This window comes from Globicephala melas, chromosome 19 (assembly GCF_963455315.2).
Source record: "Globicephala melas chromosome 19, mGloMel1.2, whole genome shotgun sequence".
Classification (NCBI taxonomy): domain Eukaryota; kingdom Metazoa; phylum Chordata; class Mammalia; order Artiodactyla; family Delphinidae; genus Globicephala; species Globicephala melas.
The window spans coordinates 5,182,202-5,207,443 of NC_083332.1; the positions used below are offsets into that span (position 1 = coordinate 5,182,202).

The 25,242-nt window shown below is 42.3% G+C and overlaps 1 protein-coding gene across 2 annotated transcripts; it reads left to right on the plus strand.

Moving 5' to 3' along the window:
* Positions 1–1,647: 1,647 nt before the first annotated feature.
* On the plus strand, positions 1,648–21,527 carry LOC115847691 (zinc finger protein 677-like). 2 transcript variants are annotated; one of them, XM_030847764.2, is made up of 4 exons: positions 1,648–1,794; positions 5,893–5,984; positions 9,904–10,030; positions 17,046–21,527. In XM_030847764.2, the coding sequence occupies exons 2-4, from the start codon at positions 5,970–5,972 to the stop codon at positions 19,130–19,132; spliced, it is 2,229 nt and encodes a 742-aa protein (XP_030703624.1). In that variant the 5' UTR covers positions 1,648–1,794; positions 5,893–5,969; the 3' UTR covers positions 19,133–21,527. The 2 variants fall into 2 exon arrangements, with proteins under 2 accessions (XP_030703624.1, XP_060145105.1); XM_060289122.1 differs by lacking the exons at positions 5,893–5,984; positions 9,904–10,030.
* Positions 21,528–25,242: the final 3,715 nt, after the last annotated feature.

The following is a 25,242-nucleotide window of genomic DNA, read 5'->3' on the forward strand; positions in this document are numbered from 1 at the left end:
CCCAGTTTCTGTGGAAGGGTAAGAGCCTAACTTAGCAGGTGCCTTGCTCCAAGCTACAGAACTCCCTCCAGTCATAAAGAAATGAGAAGTTTGCTCTTCCTCTGGATAAAGCCAATTAGCTACCACAGTTGGTCAGTCCAATTAGCTGGTGATGTTGGGATGAACTGTGTGTGACAAATGATGCTATCACGTCTTCTTACCTGAGAAGTAGTTATTGTTTATACTGAGAACAAGTAAGTACCATTTGTATCTGCTTATCTAATATTACAGGGTAAGATTTTCTTTCATTGTCTTCGGTCTCTCAGAAGATTGCCTGTGATGCACATCACTTTCTTGTTTAATGCTTATTTAATAATAAAACTGTTTTCTTCCTTTATTACCTTTGGGGAGAGGATTTCTGGGTTGTGAGCTGATTTCATTTTATTCTATTTTATTTTTTAAACTAAATTTATTGAATTTTTTTACTTTTGGCTGCGTTGGGTCTTTGTTGCTGCGCGTGGGCTTCTCCCTAGTTGCGGCGAGCGGGGGCTACTGTTTGTTTTGGTGCGGGCTTCTCATTGCGGTGGCTTCTCTTGTTGTAGAGCATGGGATCCAGGCGTGTAGGTTTCAGTAGTTGTGGCACGCGGGCTCAGTAGCTGTGGCTCGCGGGCTCTAGAGCACAGGCTCAGTAGTTGTGGTGCACGGGCTTAGTTGCTCCGTGGCATGTGGGATCTTTCTGGACCAGGGATCAAACCCGTGTCCCCTGCATTGTCAGGCGGATTCTTAACCACTGCACCACCAGGGAAGCCCTTCATTTTAAATTATGTTACCCAACACCACCCGCTGGCAAAAAGAGCTTTGACTCAAACCATTTTCAACTTAAGAAGAAAACATCTCAGCTTGTAATTTAAGTCGTCCTCACAACTCTAATCTTTTACCTTCAACTGTTTGAAACATTAACTTAAAATAGCGAGGAAGGGACTTCCCTGGTGGCGCAGTGGTTAAGAATCCGCCTGCCAACGCAGGGGACATGGGTTTGAGCCCTGCTCTGGGAATATTCCACATGCTGCGGAGCAACTAAGCCCGTGCGCCACAACTACTGAGCCTGCGTCTACAGCCCGCAAGCCACAACTACTGAGCCCCCATGCCACAACTACTGAGCCCCCATGCCACAACTACTGAAGCCCGCACGCTCTAGAGCCCGTGCTCTGCAACAAGCCACCGCAATGAGAAGCCCGCGCACCGCAATGAAGAGTAGCCCCCCGCTCTCAGCAGCTAGAGAAAGCCTGCACGCAGCAGCAAAGACCCAACCCACCCAAAAATAAATAAATAAAATATTAGATTACTTAAAAAAAAAAAAAGTAATACATGCCCATGGTTTAAAAAAAAAAAATAGCGAGGAAACGGCCGGGTCCACAGGACACCAAACAGATTCAAAGACTTCGAAAGCAGAAGTTCAGGTAATGCTGGGCAGAATAACAGTTCTCCAAAGGTCCGGGGGCGGGGCGGAAGTCCAGACCCTGCTCCCTCCAGGCCCCGCCCCACGTCGGCCCCGCCCCTGGCTTTCTGTTCAGTCCAGGCTACTGCTCACGCCCCGCCCCTCACCACGCCCCACCCCTCCTCGGCCCCGCCTGCTGCACGGTCGCGCACGCGCAGTTGCCTGCAAAACCCGGAAGCAGAGCGAGGGGCACAGTCCTTGGTTTTTCTGGTTCAACCCGGGTCTTTGGGACGCCCCCAGGCCCTTGATCCGCCACACCTGAGGTTCAGGGGTTGTTACGTACGTTAAAACCCCTTCATCCGCTTGTTCCGCGCCTGGTAAGTCCCGGCAGCACCGTGAGACTATAGGTCTCCGCCCTGGCCTTTCCGCCCTAGGTCCAGGTAGACACCGCTTGCCGCGTTGCTTTCCTGCTCAGAACCCTTTAGTGACTTCCACAGGCTCTGATCCCCTCTCTCTCTCAGATGCGCTGTTTCAAGTCCTCACTCCGGAGGTGGATTCTCGTCCTCCCATTCGACCCTTCCCGGGCAGTGATGGCTGTGCAGACCCAGAGGCCACATCTTCTCCTTGGCCTTGGGGTCGTACAGACATCACCCTTCTCCTGACACCCTCCCCATCTTCGCGACCTCTGGAGTCGGCCGGCCCCTCCCCTCCCTAGCCATCCACTTTGCACTCACCGCTTTGGAGATCTCTGACCCACGCACTGGGACAGGTGACATGCACCCGTTCGGTGACACTCTTTGTGTTTGTTCTGGACAAAACGCATCCCACTGCCTGTGCTTGTCGTGGTGTGTTTACATTCCCGCAGCCCCACTGGAAAATGCACTTCGTGGGCAAGGGACATGTTTCTCTCTCTTCCATACCTGTGAATGTACAGGGCAGGGGATGGAGCAGAGTCCGAGAGAGAATGAGAAAGACTGAGAGGGAAAATAGTGAAAAAGAGAGGGTGAAATGGAGGATGGGGCAGGTGGATGTGGAGATACAGTAAGAGCAAAAGAGTGAACCAGAGGAAGAAACCTAGATAAAAAGGCACCTCCAGAAAGACAAAGGGAAGCAAATTGGACGACAGGGACCTTGATGGGGTAGAAGTGGGAGCAGCAAGGGACCGGTACATCGAACTGAGAGAGTGGGGAGGGAATCAAAGAGTTCAGGCCATGGACAACAGAGACACATGGTGCTGGGACAAAAAGAGGGGCAAGAGGTGACAGGGAGAGCAGAGAAACAGAGCAGGGAGGAAATTCCCTGGCATTAATCCCTTCAATGCCTTCTCATTGCCCTCAGGACGAAAATCCAGACTCCACTGTATGACTTTATAGCTAGGAGCTCTGGAGGTGGGGTGACCCTCCGGAGTTGGTCCAATTCGAGGGAAGGAATAGGCTTTTCTATCCTGCACTGATCAGACATTGGACACCGGCTGTCCAAGGAGGTGCCGTGATTTTGGGGCGGCAGCTCCCTGTGTCTGAGTCCAGTTTTCAAGGGGAGGCGGGGTGCGGAGCTGTGAGCCATCAGTAGCCAAACTCCTGGCTGTGAGGAAGTTCGTGTCTGGATCCTGAGGGGATGGATTCAGGAGGTTTACTCTACGTAGTAACTTCTGTGGGGTCTCTTAGGAGTGTGAAGTTCATCGACGATACTGGAGTCTCGTCGGAATATGTGGATCGTTGGAGACATTACTCTTGCATTATGACATTATGGCAGTGCCTGACTTGAGGGCAAGGTCTCCAAGAAGGCATATATGGGATCCTGGGTTGGTGGGTGCCTTCCTGCCAGAACAGAAGCTACTGGCGTTTGGAACGTGGTGTGGGATGCCACGGCAGAGTGTGCAGATCAGTAGGGGATTCTGTCCTGTAACACTGTGGGGTGCCCACTGGGAGCTTGTAGGAGTGTGGGGTGGGACTGGGGTCAGGTGATGGGGGTTTTCATTGGGGGGGGTTGCTGGGGGCGGATCTCTGGGCATAAACCTGGAGGAGCTGTAAGTCAGGACAGGACGGCATCCTTTGGCCACTGCCACTGTGTCATCAGTTTGTATCTCTGGGCAGTTATTTTGTTCAGCATATACAGATGGTGATATTGTCCCATCTTAAAAAGAAACAGCAAAAAAGAGCCCTTTACTACATTTGCCCATCTTTAAAACAAAAAATCTTCAATTAGCTATATTTCCCACTCTAGTAAGTGCCCTTTCTTACTCTCCATTTCAGAACAAAATAAACAACTAGGGCTTCCCTGGTGGCGCAGTGGTTGAGAGTCCGCCTGCCAATGCAGGGAACACGGGTTCGTGCCCTGGTCCGGGAAGATCCCACATGCCGCGGAGCGGCTGGGCCCGTGAGCCATGGCCGCTGAGCCTGCGCGTCTGGAGCCTGTGCTCCGCAACGGGAGAGGCCACAACAGTGAGAGGCCCACGTACCGCAAATAAATAAATAATAAACAACTAGAAAGTTGTTTGTTTCACTGCTTCAATTCTTGCTTCCAGTTCTCATTTGAAACCCATCCAGTCCAGCTTTCACACCCACTGTTCCACTGATACCTTGCTTATCTAAACGTATTTCTAAATCTAGTGGTATATTCTCAGTCATCATCTTGTCCTTTCAAAAACTTGTTGCACTCCGTCTTCTGGAAGCACTTTTTTCTTGGCTTTCACATCACACTGTTTTTAGAAAATAAATATAGCTAGCTACCAGCCGTCCGTTTTAATTTTCTTCTCCGTGTTCACTTCTCAGTTTCCTGTGCCTCTTTCTCTGACCTCCCTGGTCTCTGACTGTGGGAGTATCTCTGGCCTTAGTCCTTGAATTTCTTTTCTCTGTCTGCACCCACTGTTTCTGTTTCTATCTCATGTCATAACTTTAAACACTGATGTCTCCTTTCACGTCTCCACCCAGACCTCTCCCCTGAAACCGCAGTCCTGTACCCAGCTTATCCAGCTGTCACCTCAGCATCTCTGCTGGGACAGGCAACTGGCATCTTCACCTTAATATGTCCAAAAATGACCCCCCGAACCCTCCCAGATATATTCTCTTGCCATCCTCCACGTCTCAGTATAGGGCAACCCTGTACTTAGGTCCTGGGGCTTAGGTGAGCATCTCAGCATGTTTTAAAAATATACATTGCTTTACTCACTAGTGTTTTAACTAATGACAAAAAAAAATTAAAAATAGATGTTTAGTTAAAATGGATAAGGGAATAATACATGGTTCTAAAATCTCCTGGGGTATGGGGGAAAAGGTTTGAAGACCACAGCCCTTTCTTATCTGCTTTCTTTAATACCCTTTAAAAAAATATATATATATATAATTGAAGTATAGTTGATTTACAATGTCGTGTTAGTTTCAGGTGTACAGCACAGTGATTCAGTTGTATATTATATACATATTACATATATTCTTTTTCAGATTGTTTTCCCTTATAGATTATTACAGGATATTGAGTATAGTTCCCTGTGCTATACAGTAGGTCCTTCTTGGTTATCTGTTTGACATATAGTAGTGTGTATATGTTAATCCCAACCTCCTAATTTATCCCTCACCCCTCTCCCCTTTGGTAATCATACATTTGTTTTCTGTGTCTGTGGGTCTATTTCTGTTTTGTAAATAAGTTCATTTGTACCTCTGATACCCTTCTGATCTTTTCTCCTACTTGTCCCCTCCTCACTCACCCTACTGAAGCCACACAGGCCTGTTTGCCCTTTCTGGGACACTACCACTTCAGGGCCTTCCCATGGTGTCCCTCTGCCTAGAGGCCTCTGACCCTTCACTTGCAGGTGGCAAAATCCCTTCTTTCCTCGGGTCTTTGTTCTGCTATCACCTCTCACTGGCACCTTCTCTGGCTTCTCCCTCCTCCCCCGCCCCCTAATAACATTCCACAAGGTGGGAGGTGGGCTGGTCCTGCCTCCTCTGAGTGGTGCTCAACTCTGGCATCACAGTACACTGCTGAGGCGTTTTGCAGATACATCTTTTGTGCCTCCTGACCAGAGATTCCCCTTCAAATAGTCACGTGGAATGGAACCTCCATAATGTTCAAAGTGCCTCTGGTGATTCTGATCTGTACCCAGCTTTGAGCACCAAGGCTCTGGCTCCTCCATTTATGAAGCTGAGATCAGCCCATGATCCAGAGAGGTGAGGGGGCTCTGTTCTGAGTGGAGTTTGATCAGGGCTGGTCTGTGACCAAGGGGAGGGTCCGTCCAGCCCCGAGTCCCCCTGCTACAGCGTACGTGGGGGCTTCAGGAGGGGAGTGAGATCTGAAGGAAAGGGTGGGAAAACTCACCTCTTGGTCTCTGTAGGAGTTTACTGTCCTGAGTCCCTCCTGGGACAGTGGGCAGCAGAGGACTGTCTGTTCCACATGCTGAGGTCCTCCCTGTGTGTGTGGCCATGACTCAGGAAGGGCGTGTGTCGATTCTAAGCATTAAACAGCCTATTCTTGACACTCAGGATTGACTTCTCAAGACTGATCTTTGCCTGAGGAAGAAATCTGGAAGAGGAGGGAGAGGAAAGAACAGGAGTCAGGAATGGCTCTTTCTCAGGTAAAGTCATATTCTCAGTCGATTGTTTTGTCTGTCCTTCCTGAAATGCCCTTTTTTGGACTCACTAATGTTATCTGACTCTGAAGTGTCCTGCCTGACACCTGTACAGTCACAGCCACCCAGGTCCTTCCCTCAGGGCCTGTCATCTCCACTTAGATCCCGTCTCCCCATGACCCAGTGACCTGGAACTTGTGAAGAGGCTCCACTGGGTGTAGTCCTGGGCAGGGCTTCACACCCATGGACTGGAGACAGGGTGTCAGTGGTATTCAGTGGCAGGAATTGCTTAGATCTAGATGCACTGTCTGCTCTCTGTCAACCAGGATAAAGAAGCTGCACCTATAAGTCATGTACTAATGTGTAGGAATAGCTGGAAAATTCTGGAAAAGAAGAGTGATAAGAGGAAACCAGCTCTGCCTGACTTTATAATGCTTTCAGAGCTAAACAAGTGAATCATGGTGTTTCTGGTTCCAAAACATTAATCATTAATGTTCTCCATTACCGTCATGAATGGAGAAGAAAGTTCAGAAACAGACATCAGTGATAGAGGATGTTTTATTCGATAATTGGTTTTAAAATATGGAGTCAATCGAAATATCTGTCATTAAGAGGTTTAAAAAATTATTCTCAGCACATCCATCCCATAGGGACCACGGTGTTCCCGCAAGGACTATCTTGCAGCAGGTGTTTTAGGTAAAAATGATTATAATTCAGCCAAGACATGGAGCCACAACTTTATTCCTGTCATCAGAGAGGCTGTAGCCAAATTCTGGTTCCACTGTTATTAATAAATATTATATTCTTTTATTTTAAGCATCATGTGAGATAGATATATATATATGGTGCTCAAACTTCCAACAAAGCAGTAGCTTAGGTACTAGGATGTAAAGCATCCCCTTCCCTATCTCCATGCCTCATGTCTCAGTGGGGAACCACTGTTGTAGGTTTTGTGGCAAGACTCAGCTCAGATCTTGTAAGATTGCATTTCACATCATTATGCAATTTTAGGAAAAATTCTTCATTGAATGTTTGTTGTAATATTTTATTCTGTAAATTTAAAAAACATACACAGCATGTGTCTAGAAGTGGTTTTCACATTAGTAAACACAGATACAGCTTGATCTTCATTGGAACTCTCTCTTAATGAAGACTCATGGGACCTTTACAATTTTTTGCTGACATAAAGAACGTGTCAGTGGCTGCCTTGGAGCAGGCTGACTTCTCTGCAGATGTCTGAGGATTTCTCTGGGTCAAGAATGGTGCATTTCATATTTTGATAGATTTTGTCAGATGTCCTCCCCTAAAACTGCAAAGGTTCCCTCCCCGCCACCAACATGTGAGATTTTCCTCAATGTAAGCAAAACTTGATACTGTATTCTTTTTGTATTTTGAAAATTTGGGGGAAGATGACAATCCTTTGTATTTCCATTTCCAACTACTTGTGAGTCAAGTTCATTCTTTTATGGAAATAAAACATGGATTTTCATACTTTGCTCAGTTTTCTTTTGATATATATTTAAAAGCTATTTTATATTTTGTAGTTTAATTCTTTACACATGCCCTGGTATCCTTCTTAGTTTAGCATTTCTTTGCAGTGAAACATAAATCCTTCCTTCTTGCCCTCTGCTTTCTGATCTTGCTTGAGAAGGCCTCACCTCCCATAATTTTTGTGTGTGTGTGTGGTACGCGGGCCTCTCACTGTTGTGTCCTCTCCCGCCGCGGAGCACAGGCTCCGGACGCGCAGGCTCAGCGGCCATGGCTCACGGGCCCAGCCGCGGGATCCTCCCGGACCAGGGCACGAACCGGTGTCCCCTGCATCGGCAGGCGGACTCTCAACCACTGCGCCACCAAGGAAGCCCTTCGCATAATTTTAAAATACTGTGTTCCGCATAGTCCTAATTGTTCCTGTTTATAATTACGTCTTTAATTTGGATTTAACTAAATCTCTAGTTTGGCTTTTTTGTGTATATCTTGCAGCTATTTTATTTCATTCATTTTAGTTTCAGATATTACCCACACTGTGCATACCCCCCCCCACACACATTCACGTATGTCAATAGTTTCACATGTAATTTGGCAAGGCCCACCATTTTGTTTTTCTCTTCAAAATTTTCTCTCTCCTGGGCTTCCCCGGTGGCGCAGTGGTTGAGAATCCGCCTGCGAATGCAGGGGACACGGGTTCGATCCCTGGCCCAGGAAGATCCCACATGCCGCGGAGCAACTAAGCTCGTGTGCCACAACTACTGAGCCCGCGTGCCGCAACTACTGAAGCCTGTGCGCCTAGAGCCCGTGCTCCACAATGAGGGAAGCCACTGCAATGAGAAGCCTGCGCACCGCAACGAAGAGCAGCCCCCGCTCGCCGCAACTAGAGAAAGCCCGCGTGCAGCAACGAACACAGCCAAAAATAAATAAATAAATAAATTTTTTTAAAAAAAGAAAAAATTTCTGTCTCCTAAATATAATGCAGACTTTTTATTTGAAATCCCACATTTCTTTCGCCTTCGAATTGCTCTGAATTTCTAAATCCCTGAGGTCTTTACGCCACCACATCTTCCAGCGAAAAGTAGGTTTGCCGGTCTTGGATCGCGTCTTTGTTACATCCTTCAGTAAAGTTTTTAAAATTTCATCACATATGTCTTATGAATAGGTGTCACAGTAAAATCGCTAATGGGAATTTGCTTCTCGCTCTTCTGGCTCCGGCTTAGGCGTCCTGTGCAGTGGTGAATGGCAGGAGCCTGCTGGCCCACTTGCCTCAGCCTTACCTTTAGTGGAAATGCCTCTAGTGCTTCCAGTGATTATGATACTTGGTGAAATAGTTTTACTTATTAACAGTTCCTTTAATTTCCTATTTGGCATAATTTGGGGGGGGGTTAGTTTACCATATCCACTTTTTAAAAAATTTATTGAAGTATAGTTGATTTACAATGTTGTGTTAATTTCTGCTGTACAGCAAAGTGACTCAATTATACATATATATATTCTTTTCCATTCTGGTTTATCACAGGATATTGAATATAGTTCCCTGTGCTATCCAGTAGGACCTTGTTGCTTATCCCTACTTGGCATCATTTTATTTATTTATTTTTTTGGCTGCATTGGGTCTTCTTTGCGGCACGCGGGCTCTCTGTAGTTGCTGTGAGTGGGGTCTATTCTTCTATGCGGTGCACAGGCTTTTCATTGTGGTGGCTTCTCTTGTTGCGGCACACAGGCTTCAGTAGTTGCAGCACGTGGGCTCAGTAGTTGTGGCACATGGGCTTAGTTGCTCCGCAGCATGTGGGATCTTCCCGGACCAGGGTTCGAACCCATGTCCCCTGCATTAGCAGGCGGATTCTTAACCACTGTGCCACCAGGGAAGCCCGGCATAATTTTAATCATCCAGTATTTCTTCAAAGGTCTACTGCCATGATAAACATTTTTTCTATTTAATCTGCTAAATTAACCTACAACGTTAGTAAATTTCCTCATCTTGAATCACCTTTTTTTTTATTAGTGGAATAAACTCCACTTGACTTTTGTTGGTGGCTGAATATCTGAGTTAAATGGATAGACCTGTATTTATGTTTTTGCATGTATGTGGACTCTGTCATGCTTGAAGATACCACTCATACTCTAGCTCATCCAGGTACTGAATATCACTTAGTGTGTAGAACATAATATGTATCTCTTCCACATAAACAATCCTGTGTTGAATAATTTCATTTGTATATTTCTTCCATTGTCCTCAAAATGAGAAATCTACAGTGATTCAGTGGATCTGATATCCTCTGCTGGAAAAATATAATAAAATTAGGGACATATAAATTACTCAAAATGATCTGTCACTTCAACTGAATCAATCCCTACACCTCTTTCCTACTCACATTTTGTGTGAAAACAACAACTCTCCCCATGGTCTCTTAGTGAAACATGTTTTTTATTTCAGGGACTATTGACATTCAGGGATGTGGCCATAGAATTCTCTCAGGAGGAGTGGGAATGCCTGGACCCTGCTCAGAGGGCCTTGTACAGGGACGTGATGCTGGAGACCTACAGGAACCTGCTCTCCCTGGGTGAGGATAACACCCCTCCAGAAGTTGGGATCTGCCCTAGTGAGTCTCTTGAGAACCCCTGCCTTGCTTGACTGAGATTGAAGCTGTGTTGACTATGAAATGAAACATAGGATAATGTAGCATCTGGAGTTTAACCTTCCCCTCTCTTTAGATGGTCACACACATCAGATTAGTAGTGGCTTCAGAAGATGAGTAAAAACAAAATCTTATGGCAAACTTTAAAAATTTTCCAATTCTGGATCCACTCTTATCCCTGTAGTTTTCATTCAGTAGTTCTTGGAAGACAACTAGGTTATCTTTTTAAAAGATGCTCCTTAAGCACTCAGAATGAGACAGTGAGTGAAGAGATTTGTGAAATATTTTTTTAGACACATCTGTAACGTCCTCTCAAAAGAACAAAGGGCTAGAATTGTATTCTGGAAAAGCCACAGCACATTATGTTCCTCTCTTATAAACAGAAAACTCTTTTTCTGACCTGAATATTATTTAAATTTTGGAGCAAGGGAGAAAGCCCCAGAATGTGGAGAACAAAATGAAAGAAGTGAAAAAAGTTGGTGGGAATGTATCAAAGGTGTGAACATTGGTAAGAGCTCAGAAGGGCAAAGAGGAAGCCGCACCAGTAATAGTTTGGGAAAGTCCCTGTAAGTGGGAAAGTTCTATGGGAAAACAAATGTTTATTTCTTGTGAGCTCTCAAAGGAAATTTTTCTCCCCTTCCACTTTTTTTATTTTTTTGCGGTACGCGGGCCTCTCACTGTTGCGGCCTCTCCCGTTGTGGAGCACAGGCTCCGGACGCGCAGGCTCAGCGCCCATGGCTCACAGGCCCAGCCGCTCCGCGGCACGTGGGATCTTCCCGGACCGGGGCACGAACCCGTGTCCCCTGCATCGGCAGGCGGACTCTCAACCACTGCGCCACCAGGGAAGCCCCCTTCCCTTCCACTTTCTGCTTTCTTCTTCAGACATGTAAAAGTTCATCCTTCCAGCCTCCAGGGGTGCTCCAGCTCATGCAAAGACCAAGGCAAAATTTTGATCATTACCTATGACACTCTTTGTGGGGCACTGGGAGGGCTGGTTATAAGAGGTCCTCTTTCTTCTTTGGTCTCATTCTATACCCAGTTTTCAGTCCACACAGATCAGAGATGAAGCCTCCCCAGTCCTGGCCCCAGTTCTTCTCCAGATTCCATTCCCATTTCAATACTTGGGAGACCTTCTCATGGGATGGGAAAACATTGCCATCTGGGGCCCCAGGAGAGTGCATGGGGCTATGTCAAGTCCTCTCTGCCTCTTTAGGACCCCCAGCCATTTCTTCAGTTCTGCTTTTGCCACACATCAAGGAGTATGTGTAACAGAAGTGGTGTGGGTCTTTCGATCTAGCAGTAAAATTGCTTTTACTCAGCGGGAGAATATGCAGTACCATACCATACCTTAAGTTCTGGTGTGTTGTGCTTTTGTTTCTTTCTTAGAGTGTTTTCTAATTTCCCTGGTGAGATCACCTCTGACTCATTGGTTGTTTTAAGAGTGTTTTAAAATTTCCATATATTTGTGAGTTTTCCAGTTTTCCTTAAGTTAATCATTTCTATTTTCCTTCTACTGTGGTCGGAGAAAATTCTTTGTATGATTTCGGTCTTTTTCAACTTATTGAGACTTGCTTTATGGTTTAATATATGGTCTACCCTAGAGAATGTTCCATGTGCACCTAGAGAAGAATGTGTATTTTGCTTTTATTGGGTGGAGTGTTCTCTATATGTCTGTGAGAGCTAGCTGGTTTATAGTCTTGCTGAAATCCTCTGTGTCCTTACTGAACTTCTGCCTGGCTGTACTCTCTATTAAAAGGGGGCAATGGAAGTCTCCAAATGTTATTCTAGAACTGTTTTTATTTCTTCCTTAAATTCTGTCAGTGTTTGCTTCATATATTTGGGGGCCCTCTTGTTTAGGTGTGTATATGTTCATATTTGTCGTAATTCCTTGCTGAGTTATCCTTTTTTCAATAAATAATGTCCTTCTATGTCTCATAAAAAATTTTGACTTAAAGTTTATTTTGCCTGATAATAGTATAGCACTCCAGGTCTCTTTTGGTTACTATTTGCGTGGAATTTGTATTAGTTTGCTAGGGCTGCCATAACAAAGTACCACAGCCTGTGTGGCTTAAACATCAGAAATGTATTTTCTCACGGTTTTGGAAGCTAGAAATCTGAGATCAGGTTGTCAGCGGAGTTGTGTTATCCCAGGTTATTCTCTTTAGCTTGTGGCTGGCTGTCTTTTCCTACCTGTGTCTTCACATGGTCTTCCCTCTGTGTGTCTGTGTCGTAATCTCCTCTTCTTATAAGGACACCAGTCATTAGATTAGAGCCCACTCCATTGACCTCATTTAACCTTAATTACTCCTATAAAAGCCCTAAGTACAGTCATATTTTGAGGTATTTGATGTTAGGACCACAATTTTTGGGGGGACACAATTCACCCCATAATTTTGGGGGGACACAAATTCATCCCATAACAGATTCATTTGCTGTTCTTTCATTTCTAACCTATTTGCATCTTTGTATCTAAAGTGAATCTCCTACATATAGAACATAGGCATACCTTGGAGATACTGTGGATTTGGTTCTAGACCACTGCCATAAAGCAAATATCACAATAAAGTGAGTCACGAATTTTTTGGTTTGCTGGTGCATATGAAAGTTACGTTTGCATTATACGGTAGTCTATTAAGTGTACGATAGCAATATGTCTAAAAAAATGTACATACCTTAATTACAAAATACTTTAGGGAATTCCCTGGCGTTCCAGTGATGAGGACTCTGCACTTCGACTGCAGGGGCGCACACGTTCAATTCCTGGTCAGGGGACTAAGATCCTTCATGCTGTGTGGCACAGCCAAAAAAAAAAAAACCTTTATTGCTAAAACTCGCTAATGATCATCTGAGCCTTCAGTGAGTCATAATTCTTGTGCTGGTGGAGGGTCTTGCCTGGATGTTTGATGGCTGCTGACTGATCAGAGTGGTGGTTGCTAAAGGTTGGGTGGCTGTAGCAATTTCTTTTTTAAAAATTTTATTTATTTATTTATTTATTTTTGTCTGCGTTGGGTCTTTGTTGCTGCATGCGGGCTTTCTCTAGTTGCGGCGAGCAGGGGCTACTCTTCGTTGAGGTGCGTGGGCTTCTCATTGCGGTGGCTTCTCTTGTTGCGGAGCACGGGCTCTAGGCTGCGGGCTTCAGTAGTTGTGGCATGCAGGCTCAGTAGTTGTGGCGCACGGGCTTAGCTGCTCTGGCATGTGGGATCTTCCCCGACCAGGTCTCGAACCCGTGTCCCCTGCATTGGCAGGCAGATTCTTAACTACTGCATCCCCAGGGAAGCCCTTCTTTTCTTTTTTTAAACATTTTTATTGGAGTATAGTTGATGCAGTTTCTTAGAATAAGACAGCTAAGAAGTTTGCCTCATCGGGTGACTCTTCCTCTCATGTAGCAAGCAATGTTGTTTGGTAACATTTTACCCACAGTTGAACTTCTTTCAGAATTGGAGTCAGTCCTCTCAAACCCTGTGGCTGCTTTATCAATTAAGTTTATGTAATATTCTAAATCCTTTATTTAACATTTCAGTGGTCTCCACAGCATCTTCACCAGGAATAGATTCCATCTCAAGAAACCACTTTCTTTGCTCATCCATAAGAAGCAACTCCTCATCTGTTATAAAGTTTTATCATGAGATTGCAGCAATTCAGTCACATCTTCAGGCTCCTTGCTATTTTTGCCACATCTGTAGTTACTTCCACTGAAGTCTTGAACCCCTCAAAGTCATCCATGAGGATTGGAATCAACTTCTCCCAAACTCTTGTAAATGTTGATATTTTGGCCTCTTCCTGTGAATCATGAATGTTCTTAATGGCATTTAATATGGTGGCTCCTTTCCAGAAGGTTTTCAATTTAATTTGCCCAGCTCCATCAGAGGAATCACTGTCTATGGCAGCTATAGCCTTAAAAAATGTATTTCCTGAATAATAAGACTTGAAAGTTGAAATTACTCCTTAATCCATGGGCTGCAAAATGGATGTTGTGTTAGCAGTCATGAAAACAACATTAATTTTGTATATCTCCATCAGAGCTCTTGGGTAACCAGGTGCATTGTCTGTGAGCAGTAATATTTTGAAAAGAATCTTTTTTTCTGAGCAGTAGGTCTTAGTACTGGGCTTAAAATATTCAGTAAACCATGTTGTAAACAGATGTGCTGTCATCCAGGCTTTGTTGGTCCATTTATAGAGCACAGGCAGAGAAGATTTAATGTAATTCTTTAGGGCCCTATGATTTGGGGAATGGTAAGTGAGCATTGGCTTCAACTTAAAATCACCAGCTGTATTAGATCCTAATAAGAGAGTCAGCCTCTCCTTTGAAGCTTTGAAGCCAGGCATTGACTTCTCCTCTCTAGCTATGAAAGTCCTAAATGGCATCTTCTTCCGATATAAGGTTGTTTTATCTACATTGAAAATTTGTTTAGTGTAGCCACCTTCATTAATTATCTTAGCTAGATCTTCTGGATAACTTGCTGCAGCTTCTACATCAGCACTTAATGCTTCACCTTGCACTTTTATGTTATGGAGATGGCTTCTTTCCTAAAACTTCATGAACCAACCTCTATTAGCTTCAGACTTTTCTTCTGCAGCTTCCCCACTTCTTTCACCCTTCTTAGAAGAGAGTTAGGGACTTGCTCTGGATTAGACTTTGGCTTAAGGGAATGTTGTGGCTGGCTTGGTCTTCTATCCAGACCATTAAAACTTTCTGCACATCAGCAATGTAGCTATTTTGCTTTCCTATCATTCATGTGTTCACTGGAGTAGCACTTTTAATTTCCTTCAAGAACTTTTCCTTTGTGTTTACAGCTTGGCTGTTTGGTGCAAGAAGCTTAGCTTTTGGCCTGTTTCAGCTTTCAACATGCCTTCTTCACTAAACTTAGTTGTTTCTAGCTTTTGATTTAAATGTAGAGATGTGTGGCTTTTCCTTTCACTTGAACACTTGACCTAATTTCAATATTGCTATGTGTCAGAGAACAGGGAGGCCAAGAGAGAAAGAGAGAGAGAGAGATGGGGGAATAGCCAGTCAGTGGAGCAGTCAGAGCACAACTCATTTACTGATTTAAGTTAGCTGTCTATATGGGGTGCAGTTCGTGGTACCTCAAAATAATTACAGTAATAACATCAAAGATCACTGATCACAGATCACCAAAATGAATATAATAATAATGAAAAAGTCTGAGATACTGCAAGAATCACCAAAATGTGACACAGAGACACAAAGTGAGCAAATGCTGTTGGAAAAACGGTGCCAGCATATTTGCTCAACACAGGGTTGCCAGAAACCTTCAATTTGTAAAAACATGCAATATCTGTGAAGTGCAATAAAGCGAAGTGCAATAAAAGGAAGTAGGCCTGTATAGTTGGATCCTATTTTTTTAATCCTTGCTGCAAACGTCTACCCTTTCATTGGAGTTTAGTCCATTTACATTTACTGTAATTAGTGATAAAGGAGGACCTCTGTCACTAGCTGTTTGTTTTCCATGTGTCTTATGTCTTTTCCCCTCAAGTCTTCCATTACTGCCTTCTTTGTGTTAGATAGGTATTTCCTAACGTACAATTTTGATTCCTTCCTGTTTCCTTTACTATACAGTTGGCCCTTGGATGATGTGGGGGTTTGCGGCACTGACCCTCCCCACAGTTGAAAACTGTTTATAGTTTATAGTCAGTCCTCCGTATATGCAATTCTTCTGTATATGTGATTTCTTCTTATCTGTGGTTCTGCATCTTATGTTTATTTTGTTTGTGTTTTTTTTTTGTTTTTTCATTGTTTTGGCCATGCTGCACAGCTTGTGGGATCTCAGTCCCTGACCAGGGATTGAACCTGGGGGCCATAGCAGTGAAAGCTCCGAATCCTAACCACTATAACCTGGCTTTTCAATGTGTCTGCTCTTTGCCCCAACTTTAATCTCTTGCCCCAAGTGTCAGCAGCTAATACATTTCCCTTTATATATGGTTTTTTCTTTTTCCTTTTTTTTTGGCCATGCCATGCGGCATGCGGGATCTTAGTCCAACCAGGGATCAAACCCATGCCCCCTGCATTGGGAGCATGGAGTCTTAACCACTGGACCACCAGGAAAGTCCCTAAATATGTTTGATAAGTGCCTCCTGCATAGCATCTCTGCCCTGGGAGAGTTTTGAGTTATGCAACATTTTCCAATTCTCACATTATGTGTTCCTTTGAATATAAGTCCTTTTTCTTGTTCGTAAGGGAGAAATCATTAGATTTCCACAGTCTGTAATTTTGTATAATTGTGGTACTATTTACCTGTTGGTTTTATCTTGGTTTATTAAAATTTTTTATTTATTGTCACTTACAGATTATGGATTTCAGTAGCTAGCATAGAGTATGACTGCAGTTCACCAACTGTTAATGTTGTATAATGCCTATTCTGCTTGAATATAGATAGTTTTAGAGTAGATATTCAGAATATTTTGTCACACCAACGATATATTATTAAATTCCTCCTGATTTTGCTATTACCTTTTTAGTTTTTCAATTTGTAATTTTCATGTATTTATCGTAATCATTATGTTTTTTTGGATTATTTATCATTACTTCATATGGTGCTATCTGTTAGCACTTATTTGCATGCAATAATTTATGTAGTAAATCTGCATTTTTATAATACCTGTTTCTCTTCAATATGAGACAACCATTTGTCTACTGCCAATTGGTGTGTTCTTTGATGTGGTAGTCAAAGAATACACTTTCATAGATTAGGTAAGTTTACATAGTGTGAGTGATTTGGTTTTAGAGTGTTTGAAAGTAGGCTTCAGTTAAAATAATTTTAAATGCATGTATATTTTATTAAAGGATTCTATTCACTTTCTATTCTTAAACATTTATAGAGTTTGGTTAAGAAGTTTTTCATCTCTTCAATGTAAGTATTAGTTTTAGTGTAATATTCATCTTCCAACTCTACTTAATATGAAGACTATGGTTATCTTTCAGATACCTCCATTAGTTTTCTGACCAAGGAATTATTAAAGAAGAAAAACATTAATAACAGAGAATTATACCAACCAGTGGTCTTGGGAAGACATGGAAGCCATGGTATTGAGGATTTTGACTTCAGCAAAGTCAGGGGAACTGTGTATGAATTTGAGAATAAGTGTGGATGTGAAGAAAGAAATTCCAAAGGAGAGCTTATGACAGATAACATAAATCACACTGGTAGAAAAGAGAAACAATACAGCAAATCCTGGATTAACTTACCTTTAAAACAAAGTGTTTCTTTAAGAAAAAGTGCATGTCAATATTTAAAAAATAGGAAGTCATTTATAAAGAATTTGTTAAAAATAAAAAATAACATAGTTTATGCAGGAAACAAGTATCCAGAACATTTTGACAATAGAACTGGATTAAGCTTTCAATCACATCTGGCTGAATTGCAGAGATTTCAAACTGAAGAGAAAATTTATGAATGTAATCAAGTTGAGAAGTCTGTCAAAACTTGTTCCTCAATTTCATCACTTCAAAGATTTCCTCCTAGTGTCAAAACCAACATTTGTAACACATATGGAAAGGTTTCTTCCTTCATTCCTATGTATCCTTCATTGCTTACACAGCAACAGAAAACAAATATTAGAGAAAAATTATACGAATGTAGTGAATGTGGAAAGACTTTTATCCATCATTCAGTCCTTACTAGTCATCAGAGAATTCATTCTGAGCAGAGACCTTACAAATGTAATGAGTGTAGTAAAGCCTTTAAACAGTTCTCAAACCTCACAAGACATCAGAGAATCCACACTGGAGAGAAACCATATAAATGTAATGTATGTGACAAGGTCTTTAATCAGAATTCCCACCTTACAAATCATTGGAGAATTCATACTGGAGAGAAACCACACAAGTGTAACGAATGTGGTAAGGCTTTTATCAAATGTTCAGACCTTTGGCGTCACGAGAGAATTCATACTGGAGAGAAACCTTACAGATGTAACGAGTGTGGCAAGGGTTTTACCAAACGTTCATATCTTTGGGATCATCAGAGGATTCATACTGGAGAGAAACCATACAAATGTATTGAATGTGGCAAGGTTTTTAGGCAGTGGTCTACCCTCAGGATTCACCGAAGAATTCATACGGGTGAGAAGCCTTATAAATGTAATGAATGTGGCAAAGCTTTTAAGCAGTGCTCACACCTGACTAAACATCAGAATGTACATCCTGGAGAAAAGCCACACAAATGTACTGTGTGTGGCAAGGCTTTTATCCACATTTCAAGTCTGGTAAAACATCAGAAAATTCATACTGGAGAAAAACCATACAAATGTAATGAGTGTGGTAAGGCTTTCATCCAAAGTTCAAGTCTTATAGAACATCAGAGAATCCATACCGGTGAGAAACCTTATAAATGTAGTGAATGTGGCAAGGCCTTCACTGTGTGTTCAAGCCTAACTAAACATAAAAGAAACCACACTGGAGAGAAACCTTACAAATGTAATGAGTGTGATAAAGCCTATACACAATTCGTACACCTTACTAGACATCAGAAAATACATACCAAAAAGAAAAATCATGAACCTAATGTACCTGATAATGCTTTTATTCAGAGCTCAAGCTTGGAGGATTATCAGAGAATTCATGGTAGAGAGAAACCGTACAAATGTAATGAATGTGGCAAAGCCTTTAACTGGTGTTCACGCCTCACCCGACATCAGAGGATCCATACTGGAGAGAAACCATATAAATGTAATGTGTGTAGCAAGGCCTTCAGTCAAAACTCAAACCTAACGATTCATCAGAGAATTCATACTGGAGAGAAACCTTACAAATGTGATGAATGTGGCAAAGCCTTTAAGCAGTACTCAAGCCTCACCAGACATCAGAATACACACCCTGGAGAGAAGCCACACAAATGTAATATGTGTGGTAAGGCTTTTATCAAACGTTCACACCTTTGGGGTCATGAGAAAATGCATACTGGAGAGAAGTCATACAAATGTACTGAGTGTGGCAAGGCCTTTAGACAATGGTCTGACCTTAGGATTCACCAAAGAATTCATACTGGAGAGAAACCCTTAGAAACGTAATGAATGGTGTAAATCATTTAACCATTTTAAACAATGGACTATAATCAGATAACTTATACTAGGGAGACTAAGTCTCTAGTCCTAGATTAATCAATTTCAGATGTTAAGTTCTTCACAGTTATTAAAAGTCAAAATCATTTCAAATTTATGAAATGATGGGTATTGGTAAAGCAAGGAGATCTTTGGAAATGTACCACTTCCCTCTTTTTAAAAATACTTTTATTATATGAAGTTTCTTGAAAAGGCTGTATTACTATTGATGTTTTTCAACCTGAAGTTGAAAATTTATTGATGTTATGCCTTCATCACATGCTTTTATGTGTTACCATGATGGGCTCTGCTAAGGGATCATTAAGATAAAAGGGCCTACTTGTATTAGGTGGGGATCATTCATATTCATGTTTTCTGAAGGAACAGGACACTGAATTTTAACGAACAGCACTGTGTTTTTGAATGAGTAAAACAATGATGTAAATCATAATAATTTCAGATCCTCTTCTACAGATTTGTTGGTACAACAGAGGACCCACTGGATTATCAGAAACCAACGCTCTGCCAGTTGAGGCTGAAACAGAGCAGTCCTTAAGATTAAGAGACTGAAATTTTGGGCTTCCCTGGTGGCGCAGTGGTTGAGAGTCCGCCTGCCGATGCAGGGGACGTGGGTTCGTGCGCCGGTCCGGGAAGATCCCACATGCCACGGAGCGGCTGGGCCCGTGAGCCATGGCCGCTGAGCCTGTGCGTCTGGAGCCTGTGCTCCGCAACGGGAGAGGCCACAACAGTGAGAGGCCCGCGTAACGCAAAAAAAAAAAAAAAAAAAAAATGAGACTGAGATTTTCATGAGAATAGGATGATAGGTTAGTAGGGACTGCTTATGTGGTAGAAATAATGGAGAAGAAATGATGGTCCTCCTCTCTTTTCAAAGAAAATAGCTGATGTCAAAGATGAGAGAAAATATAGTCTTATTCTTAGTAACTAAAGAGAACAATTATCAGAAAGGAGAACTTAATCAAAACACCCAGAATGCAGTGTACATGTGTAGGATCCACATTTAACCACTGTATCACTTTGATACCATTTTACTCAAAATGTGTCAGAGTTGTCATGTTTTATTAACATAATTTAATCATTTTAAAACTCTAAATGAATTTTTTTCTATCTTATCAAGCCTATGCCACCTCACTGTGGTACTTCGTAACAAATACTAACAATACATCTTTAGGACGTTAAGGTTGAAAGGCACCTGCAACAATTTCTTTGCATGATGGAATCAAACAACGTACAATTTTATGAATATATATTCACAACATCCTTGAGTTATTCTTTCTACACTCTGCCCCTTGGGTATTCATGTGGATATGATTAAAATACCATAGCAGTACAACTTTAGACTCTGCCCTCTTTAACATTTGAAGTACTATTTGTAAATGTGATATGATTATATTTCAGCGTGCCCCGTTTTTTGCCTGCATAAGACCCATGGCTTGCAATGCCTTGATTTATCAGTATACGAGGTAAAAAATAACATGTTAAGCATATGAAGTGTTAGGAAGTAGAAAATTTAAGGAATAAAGATAGGAATAGTATTTTATTCTTGGAGCTCTTACTGGAGTAATTTGAAAAGATCACTGATCATAAGTTTCCCCTTAAGAATGAACAGACTCGGGACTTCCCTGGTGGTGCAGTGGTTAAGAATCCACCTGCCAATGCAGGGGACGAGGGTTTGAGCCCTGATCCGGGAAGATTCCACATGCCGTGAAGCAACTGAGCCCATGTGCCACAACTACTGAGCCTGCACTCTAGAGCCCGCGGGCCACAGCTACTAAAGCCCGCACGCCTAGAGCCTGTGCTCTGCAACAAAGAGAAGCCACCACAATGAGAAGCCAGCACGCTGCAACGAAGAGTAGCCCCCCACTCGTCGCAACTAGAGAAAGCCCCCATGAAGCAACAAAGACCCAACGCAGCCAAAAATAAATAAATAAGATAAATAAATTTTTAAAAAAAGAACAAACAGACTAACTTAAGGAGGAAAGGATGGTTTATTTTGTTTTATTTATAGGCCAACTAGGAACTGAACATATGGACCCCCCTCAAAAATAGTTAATTGCACTTTTGGATATCCCACAGATATAAGATAGACCCTCCAAAAGTTAATACAGAAATCTCTTGTAAAATGGAGTCGGGAGGCCGGAAGGGGGAACTCTCATGTCCTCCCACTTGACATCAACTGCAAAGCCAATAGGAAGAGAAGTTTCTTCCATCTACCTGGAGAAACATTACTACTTTACTACCCAGCAGGAGGAAGAAATCATTTATCCTTGCCCAGCAACAGCCCAGCCAATGAGAGACTCACAACTCAGCCAATGGGAAGCGTTTATACTTTGAACTCCCAGTTTCCTTTAATGGACCTTTTTTTTTTTTTTTTTTAATGACAGCCCTTCACAAGTTCCCCTTCTCTTCTATGAAAAAGTTTCTCTCCTGTGGTCTGCCATAGATTGCATGTCCTGAATTGCACTTCTTCGCTGTTTCTGAATAAACCCACTTTGCTTGTAAAATAACTGGCTGTTTTATTGTTTTAGGTCAACAACTAGAACCCAAAATCTGCTTTAGATGTCAAGACTGGTAATGCTAGACACCAAATAAGGATGAAAATGTTTTAAACATAATTAGACTTTTTGGATACAGCAGTGCAGGCTTCCCAAGTTGGCACAAAATGGCTTGAGAGAGCAAGGAGAGGAGACCTGTTTTAGGTTTATGTAGAGGTTATGAGTCCTGCAAGAGGTCTGATTTTCCTGGGGGCACCAAACAAAGGAGCATCTTGGCTTATAAGGTTCCCCACTGTAGAGTACAGGGAGGACACAATAAAAATGTGCTTTTTTTTGGTTTTGGTGTGTCAGTTGTACCTCAGTAAGCTGTACTAAAAATGGGGAGAGGGTTGAGGCTTAAAAGCTGTCTATGGTCAGTCTCATTCTACCATGGGGATTCGTGAAGTAGTCGGCAATCTGCATCCTGGAAGAGGCTTCTCACCAGAATCAGACCATGCCGACACAATAATCTCGAACTTTCATCCTCCAGAACTGAGATCAGTCAAGATGGTGGAGCAGAAAAACCTTGAGCTCACCTCATCTCATGGGCACACCAAAGTCACAACTATTTACAGAACAACCATTGATGAAAAAGACCAGAACCAGCCAGAAACGACCACTAAAGACATAAAGAAGGAACTATAACAAGATGGTTAGGAGGGTCAGAGTCATGATATAGTCAAGTCTCAGAGCATTTGGCTTAGAAAGCCAGTGGGGCTTTCAGGAGTCCCAGAGGGCTGGGGGAGATAGAGACTTCACTCTTAAATGGCACACACAAAATATCACGTACTCCGGGACCCAGGGCAAAAGCAGTAACTTGACAGGAGCTTGCGTCAGACCTACATGCTGATCTTGGAGAGTCTCCTGGAGAGACAGGAGGCAACTGCAGCTCACCCTGTGGACAAAGACACTGGCAGCAGCCATCCTTGGAAGCTCCTTCTACTGTGTGGACAGTGGTGCTAGCAAGCACCATTGTAGAATCCTCCCTCTAGCTTATTAGCCCCAAGACCCTGCCCTGCCCTAGTGCAACAGCCTGTAGGTATCAGTGCTGGGACACCTCAGGCCAAGAAACTAACTGGGCAGAGACACTGCCCCACCTCTCAGCAGATAAGCTGCCTCAAGACACCCTGAGCTCACATCCACCTCTGGACATGGCCCTGCCCACCAGAGGACCCAGGATCTAGCTCCACCCACCAGTGGGCAGGCATCAGCTCCAGAATCCTCTGGGCCCTGACCCTGTCCTCTAGGAATTCTGCTGTAGTCTCCAGACCAGCCTCATTGACCAGGGAGCACACACCAGATATAGGAAAACCATAGTCCTGCAACCTAAGGACCCAGCCTTCTCAACAGGAGGCCAACTGTAAATATATATGCACCCAACTTAGGAGCACCTAAATACATAAAGCAAATATTAACAGATGTAAAGGAAGAAATAGACAGTAACAATAACAGTAGGGGACGTTAACACCCCAATTAGATCAATGGACAGAAAATCAATAAGGAAACACTGGCCTTAAATGACACATTACACTAGATGGACTCCATATATATATATATATGATGTATACACATAACATTCTATCCAAAAGGAGCAGAATACACATTCTTTTCAAATGCACATGGAACATTCTCCAGAATAGATCACATGCTAGGCCATAGAACAAGGCTTGGTAAATTTAAGAAAATTGAGATCACATCAAGCATCTTTTCTGACCACAACCCTGTGAGACTAGAAGTCAAATACAAGAAAAAAACTGCAAAAAACACAAACACGTGGAGGCTAAACAATATGCTACTAAACAACCAATGGATCATTGAAGCAATCAAAGAGGAAACCAAAACAATACCTGGAGACAAATGAAAATGAAAACATGATGATCCAAAACCTATGGGACACAGCAAAAGCAGTTCTAAGAGGGAAGTTTATAGCAGTACAAGCTTACCTCAGGAAATAAAAATCTCAAATAACCTAACCTTACACCTAAGGGAGCTAGCAAAAGAAGAATAAACAAAACCCAAAGTTAGTAGAAGGAAAGAAATCATAAAGATCAGAGCAGAAATAAATGAAATAGAGACTAAATAAACAATAGAAAAGATCAATGAAACTAAGAGCTGATTCTTTGAAAAGGTAAACAAAATTGATAAACCTTTAGCCAGACTCATCAAGAATATAAGGGAGGGGGCCAAATCAATAATATCAGAAATGAAAAAAGAAAAGTAATAACCAACACCACAGAAATACAAAAGATCATGAGACTGCTACTAACAACTGTATGCCAATAAAATGGACAACTGAGAAGAAATGGACAAAGTCTTAGAAATGTACAATCTCCCAAGATTGAACCAGGAAGAAATAGAATATATGAGCAGACCAATTAACAGTAATGAACTTGAATCAGTAATATAAAAACTCCCAATAAACAAAAGTCCAGGACCAGATGGCTTCATGGTGAATTTTATCAAACATTTAGAGAAGAGTTAACACCTATCCTTCAACTATTCCAAAAAACTGCAAAGAAATGAACACTCCCAAACTCATTCTAAGAGGCCAGCATCACCCTGATACCAAAACCAGACAAAGATATCACAAACACACACACAAAGAAAACCCCAAGAAAATTAGAGGCCAATATCACTAATGAACAAAGATGCAAAAATTCTTAATAAAATATTATCAAACTGAATCCAACAATACATTAAAAGGACGATACACCTTGATCAAGTGGGATTTACCCCACGGATGCAAGGTTTTTTTTTTAACATCTGCAAACCAATCAATGTGACACACCACATTAACAGACTGAAGAATAAAAATCATATGATTATCTCAATAGATGCAGAAAAAGCTTTTAAGATCCAACATCTATTTATGATAAAAACTCTTCAGAAAGTGGGCATAGAGGGAACAAACCTCAACATAATAAAGGCCATATATGACAAACCCACAGCTAACATCATACTCAACAGTGAAAAGCTGAAAGCATTTCCTCTAAGATCAGGAACAAGACAAAGACGTCCACTCTCACCATTTTTATTCAACGTAGTTCTGGAAGTCCTAGCCACAGGAATCAAAGAAGAAAAGAAAGAAAAGGAATATAAATTAGAAAGGAGGAAATAAAACTGCCACTGTTTGCAGATAACATGATACTAAGAAAATTCTAAAGATGCCACCAGAAAACTACTAGAGGTCATCAGCGAATTTGGTAAAGTTGCAGGATACAAAATTAATATACAGAAATCTGTTGCATTTTTATACACTAACAATGAACTATCAGAAATAGAAATTAAGGAAACAATCCCACTTACCATCTCATTAAAAAGAATAAATACTACTATACATATATATATATTTGGCTGTGCTGCATGGCTTGCGGGATCTTAGTTCTCTGACCAGAGATCGAACCCAGGCCCATGGCAGTGAAAGCACGGAGTCCTAACCACTGGACTGCCAGGGGATTCCCCAAAATACTACTATATTTAAAATAGATAATGAACAAGGACCTAGTGTATAGCAAAGGAACTCTACTC

What these genes read in the sequence shown, in the direction of transcription:
- LOC115847691 (XM_030847764.2), top strand. An exon ending in CAGGAACCTGCTCTCCCTGG is followed by an intron (nt 10,031 to 17,045) that starts GTGAGGATAACA and finishes GTTATCTTTCAG; the next exon opens with ATACCTCCATTAGTTTTCTG.